We start from the raw sequence: 19601 nt of genomic DNA on the forward strand, positions 1-19601 counted from the left end.
GATTGTGTCCTGTGGATGCTCTGGTCCACAGCAGAGGAAAAGTCTTGAAACTCGTCACAAGTGAGAAGGCCTTCAGTTTGTGGAATCTGCTGTTCCTCTGAAGTTCAATCACATACTGACTTTGTTTAGGAAGGAAACCTGAAGCAGCTCTCCTGATGAAGTTCTCCAGGGGGAGAACCTTCAACAGTGGAGAGTGGTAAAATGTAGTCACAGAGCTAGCAGTCTCTTTAGAATTGTATGGTCTGTGACTGTTTTGTGTGAAAAGTGAGTTGGAAGTTAAACATCTGTTTGAACGTTAAGTTAGGGGTTATATTAGTGGGAGAGAACACATTTATGAATGTTTATATCCTCTTTTGGGTTAATTATTATTTATAACTACCTTTGTTTAGTGTCATTTAGACCATGTTTCTCCATACTTTAGTCCTGAAAAGTCTAGGCTTAAATCTGGCTAAATCTGGGGCCAAATATAATTTTTGGTGATAGTTAGTGGTCCGCTTGTCCGTCTGAGGGAGATAAGATAAGATATGCCTTTATTGTCCACACATGGGGAAATTTCGGTGTTACAACGCAAGTAGATACAGAGGAAAAGAACAGATAACTTATTGGAATTTTTTTTTTTTTTTTTTTTTTTTAAAAACACTCTTAATAGAAGAACTCTCATGAACAAAAACTTACAAAACTCCTGTAGACAGAACCTCTCATTTCTTAATTGGGAATGGAGGGAAAAAATAAAGATACAATTAAATTAAAATAGCTAGCATAAGACAAAATAATACTAATAATAATGGTAAAGTAAACACTCTTATTTACATCAGTTATATGCACATGAATGACATTATTGCGTGTGAGTACTACAGTAATTGCACATGAATATGATGGTATTGCGCATGATTAGTCGGATCTCTCCTTAACTCCTCAAGGTTTCTACTTTTTATCCTCTGTGGTAGTTTTTCCTTGCCGAGAAGGAGGGTCTAAGGACAGGGGACCTTGGGACATTTGTCTAAGGACACGGGATGCTGGGAAGCTCCTAAGTCCCTATGAACATTGTTTAATCTGCTCTCACTGTCGCCCTTCGAGGCAACACTGTTGTGATTTCGGGCGTTTTGAAAATAAATTTAATTGAGTCGGTGGGAAAAGTTCTCACTGTCAAAGCTGCAGACTGAGCCTGGGGATCCACTCAGACAAGTGTACTATGTTACTTGCTTGTTATTATGCTGTTGGTAAATATATTACAGCCATACCCTTGTTACCATAGTTACGTTATTCATCCTGAAAGATATCCAGATATGTCATATGTATATATGTATGTGCTTTGTTGTATGTGTAAAATAAATCAACTCAGATGTGCAAATCTCAATACGGCAGTGTTTGTAGTTTTTGCCATTTATTCTGATTAGTACAGGAATGCATCATCACAGCAGAACCACAACCTTTAACACAACCATGGATCTATTATATTATCATTCAGCTCACCTCCAAACACTGTTTTATTATCCTAGAAGTATCAAATATAGCTTTGTTTTCATAAAGCATTGAAATACATGTGAACTCTTGACTGGGGAGAACACTGGAGTATGAGCCACTGTCATAATGGAATCTTTAACTTATACCAGCTCAAAATGACCCTTCAAGGCTTTTTACCGATTACAAATGAATTAAGATAAGATAATCCTTTAATGTCCGCACAAGGGGAAATTTCGTTGTTACAACGCAGTAGAAACAGGAGGAAAGGATTATAGTAAATTTCAAAAACACACTCTTAATTCCAATGGGTTTAAAGACAAATAAAACATTCAAGACACTTATATTATTACAGACACAAGGGCAATGCATAATTATGGGAACAATAGTAAAGATTTTATTTTAAATAAAATGTTTATCAATGAATGAATGAATGAATATTGCATACTTCATTTCTGTCATTAGACTTTCATCAGGTATAAAGAGGACAGCCTCTTTCACTCTTATACACCCCCATAGTGGTGGGTGGCATAGGGCTGGGGCAGAGAGCTGGAGAAAAGTCTCAGTAAACTAAGAGTGAAGGAGAGAATTACATATGCAGGAGGGGTTAAACGCGCCGAGAAGAAGGAAAGCAAATCAGAGTGAACAAACAGATGAATCTCTGGATAGAAAGTGAGCACAAAAATCACACCCAGAAAAATAAGTCGATCTGACCTCCGCCAAAAGAATTTGATCAAACAAAGCTATTTATACTCATTTAACCTAAAACAAAATATTCTTTACTACCTAGCGATCATATACGTATAGTTGTAGGAAAGCAATGACTGCTTTTCACACAGAGTTAGTGGGACAAAAAAAGCTACATACAATACATTTGAACATGTTTATTGATCTCTAAATATACTCTGTGCTCTGTGTTTCAGTGGTGGAATGATCTATTATTATTAAGATAAGATAAGATAAGATATTCCTTTATTGTCCCACATGGGGCAAAGCGCACATATTTTACAACTAAATCTTTATAACAATCAGTCTAAGTCTAATTTTGCCTTAAATTCACAGTTACACACAAAAAGAGATCAGAGGAGGCCTGTCAGAATTTGTGAGGGAAACAAGCAATCAGGTCAATAAAAGTAAGCCATAATTTAATTAGTTATTTAATTTTTGATGTAATGTTTTATTTTATTTCAAATCTGTCCATAGTGTTAGTCAAATAATGATGTAACTTTCCCATCCCATATAATATCTTAAGACCTGTAGTTTAAACCCTGAACCCCAGAGCTTGTCCTGGTGCATGCATAGTAGATAAGCTCCATTCTTATATATTTTGTGTGTTGTGTGCGTGTGCGCGCGCATGCGTTTTTAATTTTTAAAAATTTAATATGGAGATAGCATTTACATTGTGTGGCATTCGGGTGGTACTATAAATGTTTTAAACTAATTTACATTAAATAAAAAAAGAAAATAAAACCAACAACGCCACCGGGCTTACACCCGGAAACTAACTAAAAGGACACACAGATTAGTTCTTGATTATACAGAGGCAGATTCCAGTTTCACATGTAATTTATTTAACAGGCTATTAAATTAATAAATACTTTAACACAGGCTTAGGTAACACAGTTTGTATCAGTTCTTTATGCGTGGATGTATAGTCTATAAGAGTCCAGTGGATCTGGACAACACAGGGCACAGATCATATCAACAGAGGGCAGGGCAAGGCAACGGCTCCAGCGCACACCGCCGCTCCAGAGAGTTTAGGTTACATCTGAAAAGAGACCTGGTTAACGCTAACCTGAACACTAGGCTCCCGGGATATCACGCTCAGGACGTACCACGTTAGCTGCCCGGGACCACGCGTTGTGGGGCTATGACAGCGAGACCACAACAATCCCGAGTCAGCAGAGATCACATTGGAGCGTTAACAAAGCGGCGCCAGGTGACGGGCCACGGCACTAAACCACAGAAACCATTTTATGAGTAAAACTACACGATCGAATCGCATTAGCAAAAGGGACACCTACTACCTGGCGAGCGGAGGAACGTGGAGCAACACCCAGACCCAGGAAGTGCGTAGGTCAGAGGATGAATGACAAAACTGAACAACATTTTATTGGCCAACGGCCCTAATGATTAGCCAATAGGAAGTGGCATGGTCTGCCCGCAGGCCATACTGCCACATATTGGACGAACCAGATGCATTGTTTTAAGTGTTATAGCAGTATATGACATGCATGCAAATTTGTCCATAGGGCCAATTTAGAGTTGCCAATTTGACCTGTGTGTGTGTGTCTGTGTGTGTTTAAAGTACAGTCAAAGGTGTAATTTTAGTGAAGAATGTCCCGTATTCATGCATTTATTAAGAACCTATCTCTTTAAAGCTATGTGCTCAGGCGCGCCGTGGCCAGCCGGGGTCCTTCAGTGGGATGTGATAGGTTTAGACAGCGGCGTAGTGCAGTCTCCTTCAGCTCGCCCTCCAACCGGTGACGCCTACCTCTGCTCTGCAGTGTGAGGAATATCTGCAAAAAAGTCACTTTAGTGCACTCCTAATTACATTTTCAACTGGTAAGACTCTCCAGTGTAGACGGTACGTCTGTGGGGTATTTTATAGTGCAGGGGCCGGTCTGTGTGCCTTACCGGACCGGCGCCATGCATTTGAGCAGGTTAGCTTAGCTAGCTTAGCTCAGCATGTATCTGTCACATGTGCAAATATCCAATAACATGACTCATGAATGTCCACATAAGTCTAAAAGCAATAGATTATCTTTAATTTGCCTTCTCTTTCGTCTGCTTGTGACCCCGCGGTCCACATGGGTGCTTCATGTATTTCTTGTAGCAGTTAGCTAGTACAATTGGATTGGTCATTAACACAGATGAGTAATGAGGGCAGACATGTGCCGTGCCACGCCTGGCTTTGCCCGCATCTCATGTGGAGAAACGGATTAATAAAACCTGGCAAAGCTTATGGAGCCGCGGCAAAATGGCCTCTGACAGAAGACGTTTTTCCTGACCGTTGAGCTGACCTCCTGGGAACACTTCACTTGAGAATGTTTTAATAACTGAAGTGGTCCGGTTGCTTTGTGGTGGCTTTTGCAGCTCTTTGATTAAAGGTCCTTTCGTTTCCGAGTGTTTGACCGGTGTCTATTCTAATCTGCACTAGTTGCTCTGTTCAGTGTCTGACCTTTTTGCCATCGTTGTGTTTCAGACACAATGGCAGTGCCTCCTACATATGCTGACCTGGGCAAAGCAGCCAAGGACATCTTCAACAAAGGCTATGGTACACTGCTGACTGACCTCTATAGAAGGCATTACACTTGGACTTTATGTAATGGGGCTGTTGTCTTTCAGGCTTTGGCTTGGTGAAACTTGATGTCAAGACAAAGTCAGCAAGTGGAGTGGTAAAGTCCATATTGTTTTGTATCAAACTTGTACCATGACTATCTGTTCCTTGACATTTAGTTTTGTGGAAATTTATATCTGTGGCTATGACAGAGTGCGCAGCTTTATCTGTCCATGTTCTTTTTGGCGATAGATTCTAATTTGTTCATTTTATTTCAAGATTTTCCTTGTCACACCTTCTAAACTCTCTTGCAGGAATTCAAAACATCTGGTTCCTCCAACACTGATACCAGCAAAGTGGCTGGCACCCTGGAAACAAAATACAAGAGATCGGAATATGGTTTGACATTCACTGAGAAATGGAACACTGACAACACTTTAGGAACAGAGATCACGATTGAAGATCAGGTTAGAGCACCATTTCAATTAAATCTGGATTGCTATTATCTTAAAATGCTTCATTTTATCTGTTTGTGCTTTTTGTGACAGATCGCTAAGGGACTCAAGTTGACTTTTGACACCACTTTTGCGCCTAACACTGGGTAAGCGTTGAGTATTAAATCCTGACTATAGTATACGTATTTCTAGTTTTGGTCTAGAAACATGGCATCAGAATCTAGGCCTTCAGTCTTGTATTTCCAAATACAACTATGTAAAAATGCCTGAGAATCTCTATCCACAACGACTGTTCACTCCACGTTCACCCTAAAAGTCTGACTACACTTGCTGTCTGTGATGCATAAAACAAGATTATGAGGCAGGTTTAAAGGAAATGCCCCACCTCTTCATCAGCTGATCAATACAACCACACGAAGCACACATCCAGATAGAACTAGCCCCATTAATGACCAAAGACACCTGGAAACTCATCACTTTTTTTATTTCCCGTTTGACTGATCTTAGTTTACCTCTGCACTTGGGTCGCACTGTTGTTACACTTGGGGGGGGGGTCGCACTGTTGTTACACTTGGGGGGGGGGGGTCGCACTGTTGTTACACTTGGGGGGGGGGGTCGCACTGTTGTTACACTTGGGGGGGGGGTCGCACTGTTGTTACACTTGGGGGGGGGGGGGTCGCACTGTTCTTACACTTGGGGGGGTCGCACTGTGGTTACACTTGGGGGGGTCGCACTGTGGTTACACTTGGGGGGGTCGCACTGTGGTTACACTGGGGGGGGGCGGGTCGCACTGTTACCTTCAGCAGATGAGGGGTTTATTCCCTTATTGGACATGTCTGTATTGAGTGTAATTCAGAGTTCCTTCAGCCCATGCTCTGTCAGCTCTGTCATAAATCCTTTGGCCGGTTGATTTTAGATACACACACACACAAACTGCTCATTTGAAAATAAATACATTGAAAACAAACTAAATGGAAGCTTCAAACGCATCCATTCTCTTAATTTCTTGCTCTTAAACTTTTTTCTTCCATTTAAAAGAAATAAATAAAACAAATAAATCTTCTGTTAATAGCTCCATAAGCTGTCAAACTTTGAATGCTAAGATGGTCGTGCGTCCTCTAAAGACCCCTCCAGTTATTACAGAGTAGTACAGATGGTCCTCGCGAAGACATGAGCGGAACAAGCTACTGCACTGTCACCAAAGTGTGACCTCCAAAATGCCAAAACTGATTAGAACGTTTACTTATTTTTTCCAACATATTTTATTATTACCATAAACATGATAGTTGCTTTGCATTAATTATATCAATAACATTTATAATATACATTTTACATTTATAATATACATTTTACATTTAAATGCTGAAACGTTTCTGTGAAGGCCTTGAAGTCCCTGACTGTTCCCCTCAGCTGGTAACATGAGCTCTGTGGCACATGCTCCTGACAAGTGTGTAGTGGCCATGTGATGCTGTCCCAATATGGAACTAGTTTGTGGCCAGTCTCCTTGTAACGTCTTTGACTAATATTTGGATTTCATAGCAGTAGAATGGGTTAATTTACTCTCCCATTTCCATTCACAGCAAAAAGAGTGGCAAAGTGAAGACTGCATACAAGCGTGAGTATGTGAACCTGGGCTGTGATGTAGACTTTGACTTTGCCGGTCCCACCATTCACGGTGCAGCAGTCGTTGGCTACGAGGGCTGGTTAGCTGGTTACCAAATGACCTTCGATACCGCCAAGTCCAAAATGAGCCAGAACAACTTTGCCATTGGTTACAAGACTGGAGACTTCCAGCTGCACACCAATGTGTAAGTGTTTCTCACTAATGCAGCATCTTTTTGCATTAGATGATTTAAAGTGAAATGTGTAAGAACAAGGGTTTTTCTCCTTTGACATAGCAATGATGGAGCAGAGTTTGGTGGCTCTATCTACCAGAAAGTGAATGATACCCTGGAGACGGCAGTCAGCCTGTCATGGACCGCTGGGAGCAACAGCACACGCTTTGGCATTGCAGCTAAATACCAGTTGGACAAGGATGCCTCCATCAATGTAAGTAGATGGAGAGAATGTGTTTTGATTCCATGTTGAAGTACAAAAACTTGACTTAATTTGTTTTTATTCAGGCTAAAGTAAACAACAATAGCCTGATTGGTGTTGGCTACACTCAGTCTCTCAGAACTGGTACGTAACAATTAATTTCAAAATCAAACTCATGATCAGTAGCTTTTGCACTTTATGATAGCCTTAAAGGATCCACTGGAAATGCCAAAACTGGCTTAAACGATTATGGAGCTTGAATACAGTATGGTGGCATCAACGATCTCCTCCTTTGACAAAAATCCTTGACATTGAATTTTGCTTATTGAAGCCCTTATCTGACTGTGAGGAAAAGAAATGAAGCCCCAACACCGCCCTGGTTTTTCATTCACTTTTAATGGGGCCCATTTATGACCCAAATGGGGAGGACCTCAACACCATCAGAGTGCATCACGGACTGCATAAACTTCTGTTTTGAAAACACTTTGCCCTCCTGGACGGTGTGGTGGATTGACCGTGAACTGAAGGCTCTGCTGAAGAGAACTTTCAGGTCTGGGAACAAGGAGGAGCTGACGACTGTGCAGAAGTTAAGGAGGAAGATCAGGCAGATCAGTCATCAAGAAGTCCAGCTCCGTCCAGCTACAAGAGGAAGATGGAGGATCAGACGCCACCCCACTGCCCCTTCACCAGTGAACATCCCGGGAAGGGACATTGAGAGAGTGGACTCATACAAGTACCTGGGTGTTCATCTGAACCACAAACTGGACTGGACTCATAACACAGACGCACTGTACAGGAAGAGCCAGAGTCAGCTCTACCTCCTGAGGAGACTCGGGTCTTTTGGAGTGACAGGGCCACTCCTGAAGACCTTTTATGACTTTGTGGTGGCATCAGCTCCTGTAGGTGTGGCCTGCTGGAGCAGCAGCATTACAGAGAGGGAGAGGAAGAGGCTGGACAGAGTCATCAAGAAGTCCAGCTCCGTCCTGGGCTGTGCTCTGGACTCGGTGCAGGAGGTGGGGGACAGAAGGGTCCTGGCTAGATTCACATCTATGCTGGACATGAGTCTCACCCTCTACAGGACACTCTGTCCACTCTGGAGAGCAGCTTCAGTGAGAGACTGATCCACCCTTGTTGTGTGAAGGAGGGGTTTCGAAGGTCTTTCCTTCTGTCAGACTTTACAACGAACACTTAGCCCTGAACATGTCATTCATCTTCATATTCATGTGCAATACTGTCTTATTCATGTCCAATACTGTGATACAATGTCTATCATCCTGGTGGAATATTCTGTCCATATAACGGCTGTAAATAAGAGTGTTACTATTTATTTTTATTTAAATTTCTTTAAGATTTTTTTTCTAAAGAGGTCTGCTTTTTATTATTTACTTCTGTATCTACTGTTTTGCAACACTGTAATTTCCCCATTGTGGGACAAATAAAGGCTTATAACTTATGTAGTAGCGTTTACTGTGAAAAACATGACTGTAAATACTTGCCATTGGTGGTAATGTCCGTGTGTGTACAGGTGTGAAGCTCACTCTGTCAGCCCTGGTGGATGGCAAGAACATCAACGCTGGAGGACACAAACTGGGGTTGGGCCTGGAGCTGGAGGCCTAAACTCACATGCTGAAAAGGACTAAGGAATATCAGAATCTGGCCTTAAGTATTTCCAACTTCAACCAGCAAGAGATCCTGGAGAGAGAGGTTCAGGCTACAGCTCCTGTCATCACTACCATTTATATTTTGGTTGGTCTCTGAACCTTGCCATTTTTACTTAGATCAGTTTATGATTTATCTATGTCACCGTTTGTCCAGCACTGCCAAACTCAATACATAAGTTTTCTTGTCATCAGCGCGGCAACCTTTTTATTGGTGTTCCCAACCACTCTATTTTGTTAAACTGTATATTCATACAATGACATCTGATATTCCTCTGTCTTGTCCACAGTATTTTATCAAGTATGTTATTACTTTGCCCTTGTGTTTGTGTACACTAAAACTCTGTAGTGTTCTGTTTGAGTCAGCCACAGGGTCGCACTCTGCTCCATGCTCACTTTTCCTCACTAGTTGGTTTTGGGGTAGCTTTAAGATTACTCAGAGGGTAGGAAGAAACCTTGGCTGGCCAAGCAGAACTGTTCTTTCACACAGTGGGAATAAGTCATTGTACACAGCAATGCCAAATGTTTGTAAAGGGAGTCAAAGGCTGCTTCTAAGTTTCTGTGCTGGGCCCTGTCACACCCACAGCGGTTGTCTTGGAGGTCCTTCTGTAAAAGTTTCAATAAAGTCTTGAAACTAAACAAGTCTGAATGATACACGTGTGTGTCTGTATATATTATGACTGATTTTATGCGTAGTGGTTTAAACGATAATCTCATACTTCAATAATTTTATTTGATAACGTTTTACAACAGTCCTTGATACATGCACATGTCCTTTTTTATTTATTCACATTCAATATTGCATTTGATAAGCAGATGGCAAATGTGCAATCATTCAGGCATTGTATTGCTTTCCTCAGTCTCTTCTGCCCTGTATAGAACTCACCACCTTAAATTATTTTGCACAGTCGCTCAAGATGAGTATTGCATTAATACATGTCCAGTTTCTCCTCAATTCTGACCATAAACTGCTACAATTCTTGGTTTAACTCTAGCTTTGCTTCCAGTAGACTCCCTTTCAACTCTAAACGTACTTCATCTTACCTTACCTGATCTGAAGATGTTTTACTCACATCTGAGACATTTTCTTCCTCCTTCAAATCATCTTTTAGTTGTGCACTGACTTCTTTTAAATTATGTTCTTTTTCCACTAACTTTTCACCCAAATCATCCTGGCCGTTCGCCACAACTCCATTCGGCTCTTCTTTCCCTTGACCACCTTGTGATTCTATGTTATCCTGCTGACTGTCACGCTCCTGCTCAATACCTTCCTGTCCGCTGTCTTTACTATGGTGGCTTTCTTCTTTGCTCCCTCTTTTGCACTGTTGTCCCGGCATCACCAGTGTCTCCTCGGGGTCTTCAAATTCGGACAAGATGATCTCCCGTGTGGTCTCGGTGATGATCTCCTCCACAAACTTGTACTGAGGCTCAGGTCGGCGGTGCAGGCCTCCGGGTCGGTTGATGGAGGGCAGGGTGTAAACTGGAGACTGGTGGTAGATGTAGGGCAGAGAGACGGGGCAGTCTGTCACAGAGGAGAGGCGCGCTTCCTCCCCACACAGAAGTTTTCTAGACAAAACAACAAATGACAAAAAAATTATCATCTTTATTTTCAAGTGAGCAGGTGTAAAATGATTAAAGGACATATATAAAATCTACTTTCACATCCATGTTATTTTGGTTCTCCCTCATCATGAGCCTACTCAGAGGTGTATTTTGATTAGAAAATGTCACCTATCCCTATTTGCAGAGGTGGGACAAGGCTTGTTTGGTAAGTCAAGTAAGTCTTGGTGCCAAGGTCAAGCTGAATTTCCCTTCGGAATCAAAGTATTCTGAATCTGAATCTCATACTATTCGCAACTGTGCTCCTGTTAGCACTGCTAACTTAGCAGAGAGCTAAAAGCCACTGTGCCCAGTCTTCATATGGCATTTGTTTTTCCCTCGAGTGTGGACTGAATTAGGGAAGCAAACTTTTAGTAATGCCATGCTTGGAACACTCTTCAAACTGAAATGAAACTGTCTGAGCTGGTTCCTCTGAGGTTTGCTCTGTTTTTAAAATAAGCGAGAATCCTATGATCACTGTTCATGTCTCTAAATATAGTTTTGTTGTAGTTTTACAATGCTTTTATTGTATCTCTGTGTAAAATGTCTTTGTAACTGTTGAAACATGTGCTGCAGAAGAGACCTAGATCACAATGGGTTTGACCTGGTTAAATAAAGGTCCAGCTTATACGGATAGAATTAAAACACATGTAACTGAGACATTTTTCAACAACAAATAGATTAAATGTTGAAATGCCACTTGAGTTGATGCCACTTAGTTCTGCATTTTAAACAGGGCGTAAATTTAGGCATTTTTATTACCAGCCTGTTTTAGATCAATACTGAGCTTTCCACTGCACAAAACGTAAAATGATGATCAATGAATGTTATAGTTTCATCTCCAAAAAGTCTTCTATAATCTCACAGGTTGTGTTGCCATTTACTCTTATTCTGATTCTGCAGTTTGAACTTCCCATGTCTGAAAAATCTTTCAGCAGGTAAGTTCTGCCCAAGCCTAGCTCCACATGGAGCAGCTTGGTATTTGGGTGCTGCACTGCAGTTACACACGGTCCTGACATGCTGCCACAGCGACACTGAAAGATGGGTCAAATGCGGAGGACAAATTCCCCTTTGGAGGCAATAAAGTGTACCTTTAACTTACTTGGTGATCCTGGTGTATTGTTATAAAAGACTGATGCATAATACTATGCAATAAGTTTAATTTATTGATATAATGTAGTTTTATTAATCTGGAGAAATAGATAATCTGCAAAATATAGAAAAATCAAGATAACATTGTGTCACCACCTGACCAGCCTGGGCCTAAAGGGCATATTCTAGTGATCATATTATTCAAGCTAGATAATTAGATAATTAACTCTCGACTCACTAAATGTTTTATAACATATTCTAACCATGAAAATATCTTCAGATTACAAAGCAGCACTGTTTCAAATAATGCCTTGTTAATTGGGTGGTTGTATAACTTTGGCAAGATAAAATACTAAATATAAGCTATATTAAAACAGAAATGTACGGTGTATACTGCATTTGCATTCACCCAATTTACCTGTAGGACATTAGTTCCACGTCCAGAGCCATCCTCACATTCAGCAGGTCTTGGTATTCCCTCAGGTAACCAGACATGTCAAATTTACAATTTATGAGCTCATTTTCAAGTTGTTTGATGGTGTCCTGGGGCAGAGGAAATGGTATTAGAGTTTAATCCCGGGCCACCGTGTGCTCTCATGAACTACTAGTGTGTGACTTTACCTGGTAATGAAGGAGATCGCGCTTGTGACGATCCTCGGCTTCACACAGTTGCTTCTCCAGAGCTTCTCCTGTGCCTTTAGCGCTCTCCAGCTCAACATTCTTGGCCTGTAGTTGCCTCCTGTAATCGTTTATCTCATGCTGACTCGCCCGCAGGCATTCCCTCTTACTCTCGGCTGCCTCTGTCAACTTTGCAAACTGGGACGTGAAGGTTTCCTCTACCTGCTGTGCGTCACGACCCACGTGGCTCTCCAGTTGCGTCCTAAGGTCCTTCAGCGCCGCAGTGACACCGGGACTTCCAAATTCTCGCGCCCTGTAACTTATTTGTGTGCTCTGTATGTGCTCGACCATATCAGACACCTCCACCTCGTGACTCATTTTGAGACAGCGCAGTTCCTCCATCAAAACCTTCGCTTTCGTGTCCAGTTGGAGTTTGGCTCGATACGCGTCATCTATTCCCCCCTTTATCACCGTGATGCTGCGCTCCGCGTCCGACCTGCTCTTCGCTTCTTTCTCGTGGCGCGTTCTTAAATGAGAAAGCTCCTCCTCTAAATTGCAGTGCTCGATCTCAATTTGGTGCTTTTGCTGAGCGATGTCCCGCGCCAGCTGCCTCAGCCGCCTCAGCTCCGGCCCGTACTGCGCCTCCAAACGCGACACGGACTGCGCTCGTCCCCGAATCTCCCCGATCTCCCTCTCCAGCAGTTGGTTGTGTTGTTCCAGCCGGTGCACCTTGTCTATGAAACCCGCGAGGCGACCGTTCAGACCGCGGAGCAAGTCTTTTTCATTCATTCTCGCGGCGGCGGTGGTGGTGGATGCTGCAGCAGTAGTTCGCTCCAATCCCCTGCTCCCGCTCTGACGCTGCAGATGATCGCTTCTCCAATGCGGTATTGTGGTGTCCATGGTGCGCGTCGTGCGTAGTGGGAAACAGTGTGAAATCCCGTTGAAAGAAAAGAGTCGCGTGGGTTTTTTATAGACCCGGGTATTCGCTCGCGCAGCACGTATAGTCGCTGTCCGAGGTGCTGACAGGGGGAAACGCCAGGAAGCGGTCAAAAGCGGGCTGCGCGGGCATCAGTGACGTGCGCGCACAGGCAGGAGTTTGAATTGATAGCAATTTGATTATGAGGGCGGGAGATCCGGGGTCAGCTTGGCATTAGCTTAAAAATCTGAAGGTTTATGTAAATGTGAACTCAATGCGTCCTATTTGTGTTTATATCCGGTACAGGATACAGTAGGAGTTGTTTGGGGGGCCGTCATGAGTGTAGTCTGTGTTGTAGAACATAAAAGAGACAACAAACCAAATACTTGCCATTGTCTAGACAAAAAACAATGATCAGAGCATCAGAATATTGTTCAAGTTAAGACTTTATTCTTCCCATTCTTCAAACCCACAAGGGCAATTTGTCTGTGGGTGACTGAAGTGCAGCACAAGCAGAACCTACAGCTAGAAACAGCAGTATAACATTCAAATGACAGAAAATGCTTGTATACTGTATAAATGTGTTGATCTATGCTCTAGTTTTTGTTTCATGGGGATTGGCCCAGTAATTACAAAGATATTAACCTCATTGATGGGAACACAAATCTACAATCTGACATTACCGGGCCTATCCACACAAACAAAAACTGACAAAGAGTTCAACATCTTCTCAGTCAGCATGAACAAACAAAAGTTACATTATTTTGTCAGAGTGGCTTCAGAAAGTGGTGCCATTATTCAACCCGAAAGACGTGACCGGTTGTTTTCAGATGAAAGGAATAGAACACAAACGCAACATATCGAAACAAGAGCCATAATCTTGCGAGCACAGGGGTGACTTATAGTCTCATAGGTTGTTACTGTAAGTGCTTTTAGCGTTTGATGGCGATGGTGAGGCCGTCAGCCACAGTGAGCATGCTCAGATCGATCCTCTCGTCCTTATGCAGCTTCTTATTCAAAGCGTCTAGAGCCTTAGAGCTGACATCATCTTCAGCAGGATTCAGGACCCTCCCACTCCACAGCACCTGACAGGGAGCACGCAGACAAAAGTATTTCAATTTTATGCTTTTTTAACGTTTTGTTTTTTTGAGTTTCTGAGTTTTGCGCTTACATTGTCAATAGCGATAATCCCTTTGGTCCTGATCAGGTCAAGTGATTTCTCATAATACTTGTCGTAGTTGATCTTATCAGCATCAATAAAAACAAAGTCATAGGTCCCAGCTTCACCGGCCTGCAACAGCTCGTCTGAATGAAGAATATACTGTATGTTGAATAAAGATATTATATTCGAAGGAACAGCACACACATAATGATTACATTAAAACTGAATTCTCCTAAAACTGGAAACATATTTGGTCCAATATAATGATTTTCTGCACAAAATAATAGCAGAAATTATAATTTTTCTGATATAAATAAAAATATTACAAACGTTTCCAGGAAAGGTCAACATTGATTCATTTCTTTATTATGCCATATTATGTGAAAGTATTGATGGATTATCTTTAGGCAACCCTATGATTGTGTTCTCATTTTATTCACAATATGCACAAACCTTCACTCACCAAGGGTCTTACTTGCTGCCTGAAGTTTCACCTCTATCTTATGTTCAACACCAGCCTGGGGAAAAACACTTATTGGGCTTGAAAAGGAGGAAAAACTTGTTTTGTACTTGAGACAACTTAATTTTCTTGCCAAGCACTGCACTTCCGTGGTTTCCTGAGCAGACACCTTTTATTGTCCTGTCCACAGCAGTTAGAGAAGACTGACAGGACAGCAGAGACACTGTGCTATGGCCTGCACTAATGTGATCGGCACAGGGCTTGACATACACTTCTTTGAGCACTGTCCACTGTGATTACTGTTTTCCAAATTTACTAGCTAAAAATGGTTGTTTTAACTAGTGGTTTGTAAAAGTAGTTGTAGTGTTTTGGTGTAAACTGTATAATAGAATATACACGTTCAGCTATAAAGTTAAGTTAATTACCAGCTTGATAATGCTGGGGCAGCACTGGCTGTCATACATACTGTTGTTTTGGCCAGACACTTCCCCCACTGTGTGTACACTAGTGTATTATTGTGAAAGTGTTTGTGAGAGTTAGAACATGTATATCATGCATGTTGTCTTTATAATCAGGATATTTCTTTAATGTTTGTCAACTTTCTTTATTTACTGACTGTAGGGTTAGAACTACTTACCTTCAGATTGAATGGCCAATTACAAGTGAGCAATATCAGTATTATTACAATTATTACTATTGCTACCATTACAAACTGTTTGTTATCAAGTGTCTATTTCAGTGCCATCTAGTGGGGACTAAACAGACTAAAATTCCCAAGCCTAGACATCTGTTATAGTAACCCAGCAATTAGAGTTATATTTGTTTTAGTGTTTTTAATGAAACAAAATCTCACCTCTTTGAAAAATGGTTTAGCAATATCAACGTAGGTCTGCTCAATTTCAGCTGCCACCACTCGTCCGTTGTCTGGCATTGCCAGAGCCATGCTTAGTGCATTATATCCGGTGTACATTCCTGCAGAATAAAACACAAAGGTTAATTAATTTAGTCACAGTGTATATATTCTATGTGGAGCCGTAGTAGTATTCTAACCTATTTCGATTGCTTTTGTTCCATTGATCAGTCGTATAAGGTTTGCCATGAATTGAGCCTCTTCACTGGCAACCATCATAATGCTCCATGGATCTTCAAGAGTTTTCTGAAATAAATTATTAATATTAATAATATTAATTATAAATTATAGATGGATCAAACTGTGTTAGTTTGCCATTAGGGACATATTAAAAACTAAATACAAATTTTATATTATTAATTAAGATGAGAAAGAATAAAACTACCACATAGGACAGAGTTATAATGTTGATTATAACATTTTCCTTTATTGTGTTTATGTGTAGTAACAAATTCTAAGCTTTAAAAGTGAAGTGCAGAAAGAGGATAAGTGAACAGCTGGCATTACTCAATAATTATCTATGTTTTTTTTGCTGTTTGTAAACTAAATATTCAAGAATAAACTACATTTATCATCAAATAATATTTGTGATGAACAAATTAATATTGTGGTGTCTCATACGTCAACATGTTCTGACCTGGTTCATGGTTAATCCCGCTCTAAAACTGGCACAAAGTTCAAAATGTCCTCTACCAAAATGCATTAAAACGTCAATCGTTATTGACAGGCAATGCAGCTACAAGTTAGTGAGTTTGTGAAGCCAATCTCTGACAAAGAACGACTGAATGTTGTATCTTACCAGTCTGAGTTTGGTGAGTACTGGATGCTCTCTTAAGGAGTTGTTGACCACATACTGCACCACCGGGTCATCTTTGTTTCCACTGTGACTCTTTCCAATAAGAGCAGAGTGTCCCAAACCTATTGAACATACAAGAACCACTTGTAATGTAAATGCATCACATATATAGCACTGTCCACTCAAGTCTTTATACCTAAGAATAGAACCAGACCAATACAAAATAAAACATCCATGTCTGCAGCACTCTAATAGCTTATTTGCAAAGGCTAACTGCAGCTTGTACTGTAAATTACAAAGGGGGAGAAGGGACAATCTTTGTTTGTTCTAGTTAATCTTTGAACGAATGTCACAATAAGTAAGTTGGTTTTATATAAACAGTCAGAATATACCGGCCATACATGCTCTAGCTGACCTTTTACATATTTGTAATAGCTTACATAGCAACTTTTGACTGCTGTTTACCTTTGTCACAACTTGACTATATGTATATACGAGTTGCAGCTGAGAGATCATCACCTGCAGCAGATCTCCAGTGGGAGGACAGGACCTACTGTATTTGCTTAGTTTAATCCAAGTGTTTGTGTTGTTTTTTGCCAGACAGTGTATATACTGTATCCAATGTGATGTCGGTGTGAATGATATAAAGTATACTTACCTCAAAAATGTTTGAATATTTCAACTGGTCAAAGAGCCCTTAAGTCATATGCGCAAAGTACGAACCCAATTACAGCCTGCACCAAACCAGACTAAAAAGACTTCTGAGCTGCCGTGTCAAATGAATGAAAGAGCACATTAAAAACACTTAACAATATCTGAGGGTTTGGATGGTAAAACTTGCTTTTGGGGAGATATTATCAATCAAACTCGGTATAGTTTTGAATGGAGAAAAAACTCTCTTGTGCTATGTTCTGGTTCAGGTCTCTAATGCTGCCCTCTACTGGTAGCATTACGCAACACTACCAGGGTTGACTTCACTTCTTGATTAGAGCAATCTTAACACATATCACTGCACCAAAATAGCTCTAAAGATGTTCGTTAACCTCTTTAGCAGATCTGAAAAAAGGCTACCAACATGCTCACACAAAATGTTGAAAATAGCCTTTATTCTGTCTGTGGTGGGTCAAACTCTCCTCATGACAATATCCTACCAGTATAGAATATGTAATAGACAAGACAATGTTTCAGAATAAGCTCTGTACGTAGTATCACAATAGTTTCACAATTTGAGTATGAATTATGTTTTGTTTTGGGCTTTATTTAGGTCTAGACTTCACTCTGTTAATGTCATTTAGCCTGGCTGAAAACTCATCTGTCAGAGGTACCAGAGGTGATTACATTTCAGGGGATTGTTATGGTAAAAAAAAGAAGATTTAGATTAGTTTCTGGGAGCACAGATACAACCTAGACCCACCGAAACCATGAACTGGTCTCGCAAGAGGATAATATATAACTTATAAACTATACATGTTATTTAAAGGTAGCACTGGGCTGGCACTACGTGTACGTGTGTGTGTTTTACAGCGAATTCAAGCCTCTGTGGCCTATTCCCTGTTAATAAAGTAGAACGGGAACAAAACATGCCACCAACCGACACGAGGGCCTCAGACAAATGAGCCACGGCACGAAGCACATTTGTAAACAGACGGAACAAAGTCTGTCAGAGAGTGAAAACAGCCGCACGTGCCGTCTCCGCGCGCGCGCTGCTAGCCATCCCCGCACCGCCGCCGCTGCTTCCCCGGGCCTCTGCGCTGCTTATGTGACGCTAATTGTTTCTGCTTCTTGTGCCAAGTATCTCCTCTTCCTCGGCACATTCTACAGACAGGCCCTGGTCCCTCCGCTTCTGCTTTTTTGGTTTTTGACTCTGTTTAAGGGATAAGAAATGTGCCGCGCGCGCCGCCATTTGCGCCTGTTCCCCTCCTCGCGGCCGTGACTGTCAGCTACAGCGCTACAACTTCTACACCAACTCTCAGGTGAGGAAGCGTGGAACAAGAAAGAAACGTGACACGTACAACTGCTTATATGGAACTAAATTATTCAAGAGGCTCCTGCTTTTTTTGTGTTTTTGGCCCAGGAACATGAAGTACCCGACGGATTTCAACGCTAGCGATAAGTAAACTATTCCAGGTAAGCTAGCTTTGTAGTACCTGTGCTAACGCCGTTTGTTTTGATGTGCTCAGAGGTCAAAAAGGACCACAGTTCATCTTCTAATACAACTCAGGTACAACATAATAGTAAAAAACAAACTTAAAATGACAATAGCAATTAAACGAGAAAAAAAAAAAATCTAATTGAGATTCCAAGTAATTGGAATAGGCTATTCTAGTGACGTTCCAAATGTAGCCTTTCCATGGGTTTTAGGTTGATGAAAAATTAGGATTGTTGGCATAGCAATTAACAGTCAAAAAAAAAAAAAAAAAGTATATTTGGAATGGAAAATTATCTCAAAATGTTGCATATTCATAAGTTTTCGTCACATGACTTGTTGTCACCGCCATGTTGCAGACGTCACACATGCTGTTGTTGTTGTTGTTGTTGTTTTATGGCGTTTGGCATCCAATTGTTGCATTACCGCCAGACTTTATTCCTCAGACTTTTCGTAGTCCTCAGACTCTGTCGTAGTCCGTAAAAGTACTCCTTCCATTGCTTTGGTGTTACAAAGCCCATGAGGTCATGATATGTCTTTGCGTCACACATGCTGTTGCCTCTCGGGTGATAGATGGTCATGAAAAACAGAACGTAACACCAAAGCAATGGAAGGAGTACTTTTACGGACTACGACAGAGTCTGAGGACTACGACAAAGTCTGAGGAATAAAGTCTGGCGGTAATGTAACACTTGGATGCCAACCGCCATAAAACAACAACAACAACAACAACAACAGAACATAACAATAAGGAAAAGGGCTGATCCTTCAAGAAGACAGAAGTTATGGGTTTTGATCTTAACGTACACACTTAAAGGACAATTTGCATTATTTGTATTGTTATCAGCCTTTAAACATGCTCTTGAAAAACTTAAAGGCGCAATGGACGATTTTTCGGCGATTTGAGAACGCAGGCGGAAGTGCGCATGCGCACTCCCCCGTGCGGACTGATACAACACACACGTGCGTTTGTTTATCAGCGCAACGGATCACATCGCATCTCTCGTCTCC

General features: G+C 41.3%; 3 protein-coding genes and 1 long non-coding RNA gene across 5 annotated transcripts; 1 reads left to right on the forward strand and 3 right to left on the reverse strand.

The window, feature by feature from the left end:
- Window positions 1-1400: 1400 nt before the first annotated feature.
- LOC140351346 (uncharacterized) lies at window positions 1401-3553 on the reverse strand. Its single transcript, XR_011925356.1, has 3 exons — window positions 3489-3553; window positions 3297-3416; window positions 1401-3229 (listed from the first exon to the last, which is right to left on the reverse strand). It is a non-coding gene; the product is annotated as an uncharacterized lncRNA (long non-coding RNA).
- A 313-nt stretch (window positions 3554-3866) lies between these two features.
- vdac2 (voltage-dependent anion channel 2) lies at window positions 3867-9533 on the forward strand. Of its 2 annotated transcripts, none has more exons than XM_072436371.1 (9): window positions 3867-4026; window positions 4667-4738; window positions 4810-4859; window positions 5056-5208; window positions 5290-5342; window positions 6777-7004; window positions 7095-7245; window positions 7320-7377; window positions 8759-9533. In XM_072436371.1, exons 2-9 carry the CDS (start codon window positions 4672-4674, stop codon window positions 8848-8850), a joined length of 852 nt encoding a protein of 283 aa, XP_072292472.1. In that variant the 5' UTR covers window positions 3867-4026; window positions 4667-4671; the 3' UTR covers window positions 8851-9533. The 2 variants fall into 2 exon arrangements, with proteins under 2 accessions (XP_072292472.1, XP_072292473.1); XM_072436372.1 differs by having other exon boundaries at window positions 3901-4048.
- A 252-nt stretch (window positions 9534-9785) lies between these two features.
- Window positions 9786-13152, reverse strand: LOC140351493 (neurofilament medium polypeptide-like). Its single transcript, XM_072437343.1, has 3 exons — window positions 12204-13152; window positions 12001-12125; window positions 9786-10457 (listed from the first exon to the last, which is right to left on the reverse strand). The coding sequence occupies exons 1-3, from the start codon at window positions 13098-13100 to the stop codon at window positions 9932-9934; spliced, it is 1548 nt and encodes a 515-aa protein (XP_072293444.1). The 5' UTR covers window positions 13101-13152; the 3' UTR covers window positions 9786-9931.
- A 587-nt stretch (window positions 13153-13739) lies between these two features.
- On the reverse strand, window positions 13740-16751 carry comtd1 (catechol-O-methyltransferase domain containing 1). The gene is made up of 7 exons (XM_072436891.1): window positions 16641-16751; window positions 16448-16566; window positions 15789-15894; window positions 15592-15710; window positions 14742-14796; window positions 14288-14421; window positions 13740-14201 (listed from the first exon to the last, which is right to left on the reverse strand). The coding sequence occupies exons 1-7, from the start codon at window positions 16678-16680 to the stop codon at window positions 14049-14051; spliced, it is 726 nt and encodes a 241-aa protein (XP_072292992.1). The 5' UTR covers window positions 16681-16751; the 3' UTR covers window positions 13740-14048.
- Between the last annotated feature and the right edge of the window lie 2850 nt (window positions 16752-19601).

This window comes from Eucyclogobius newberryi, unplaced genomic scaffold (assembly GCF_026437365.1).
Source record: "Eucyclogobius newberryi isolate DKJ021-1_F unplaced genomic scaffold, fEucNew1.0.hap1 SCAF_8, whole genome shotgun sequence".
Lineage (NCBI taxonomy): Eukaryota > Metazoa > Chordata > Actinopteri > Gobiiformes > Gobiidae > Eucyclogobius > Eucyclogobius newberryi.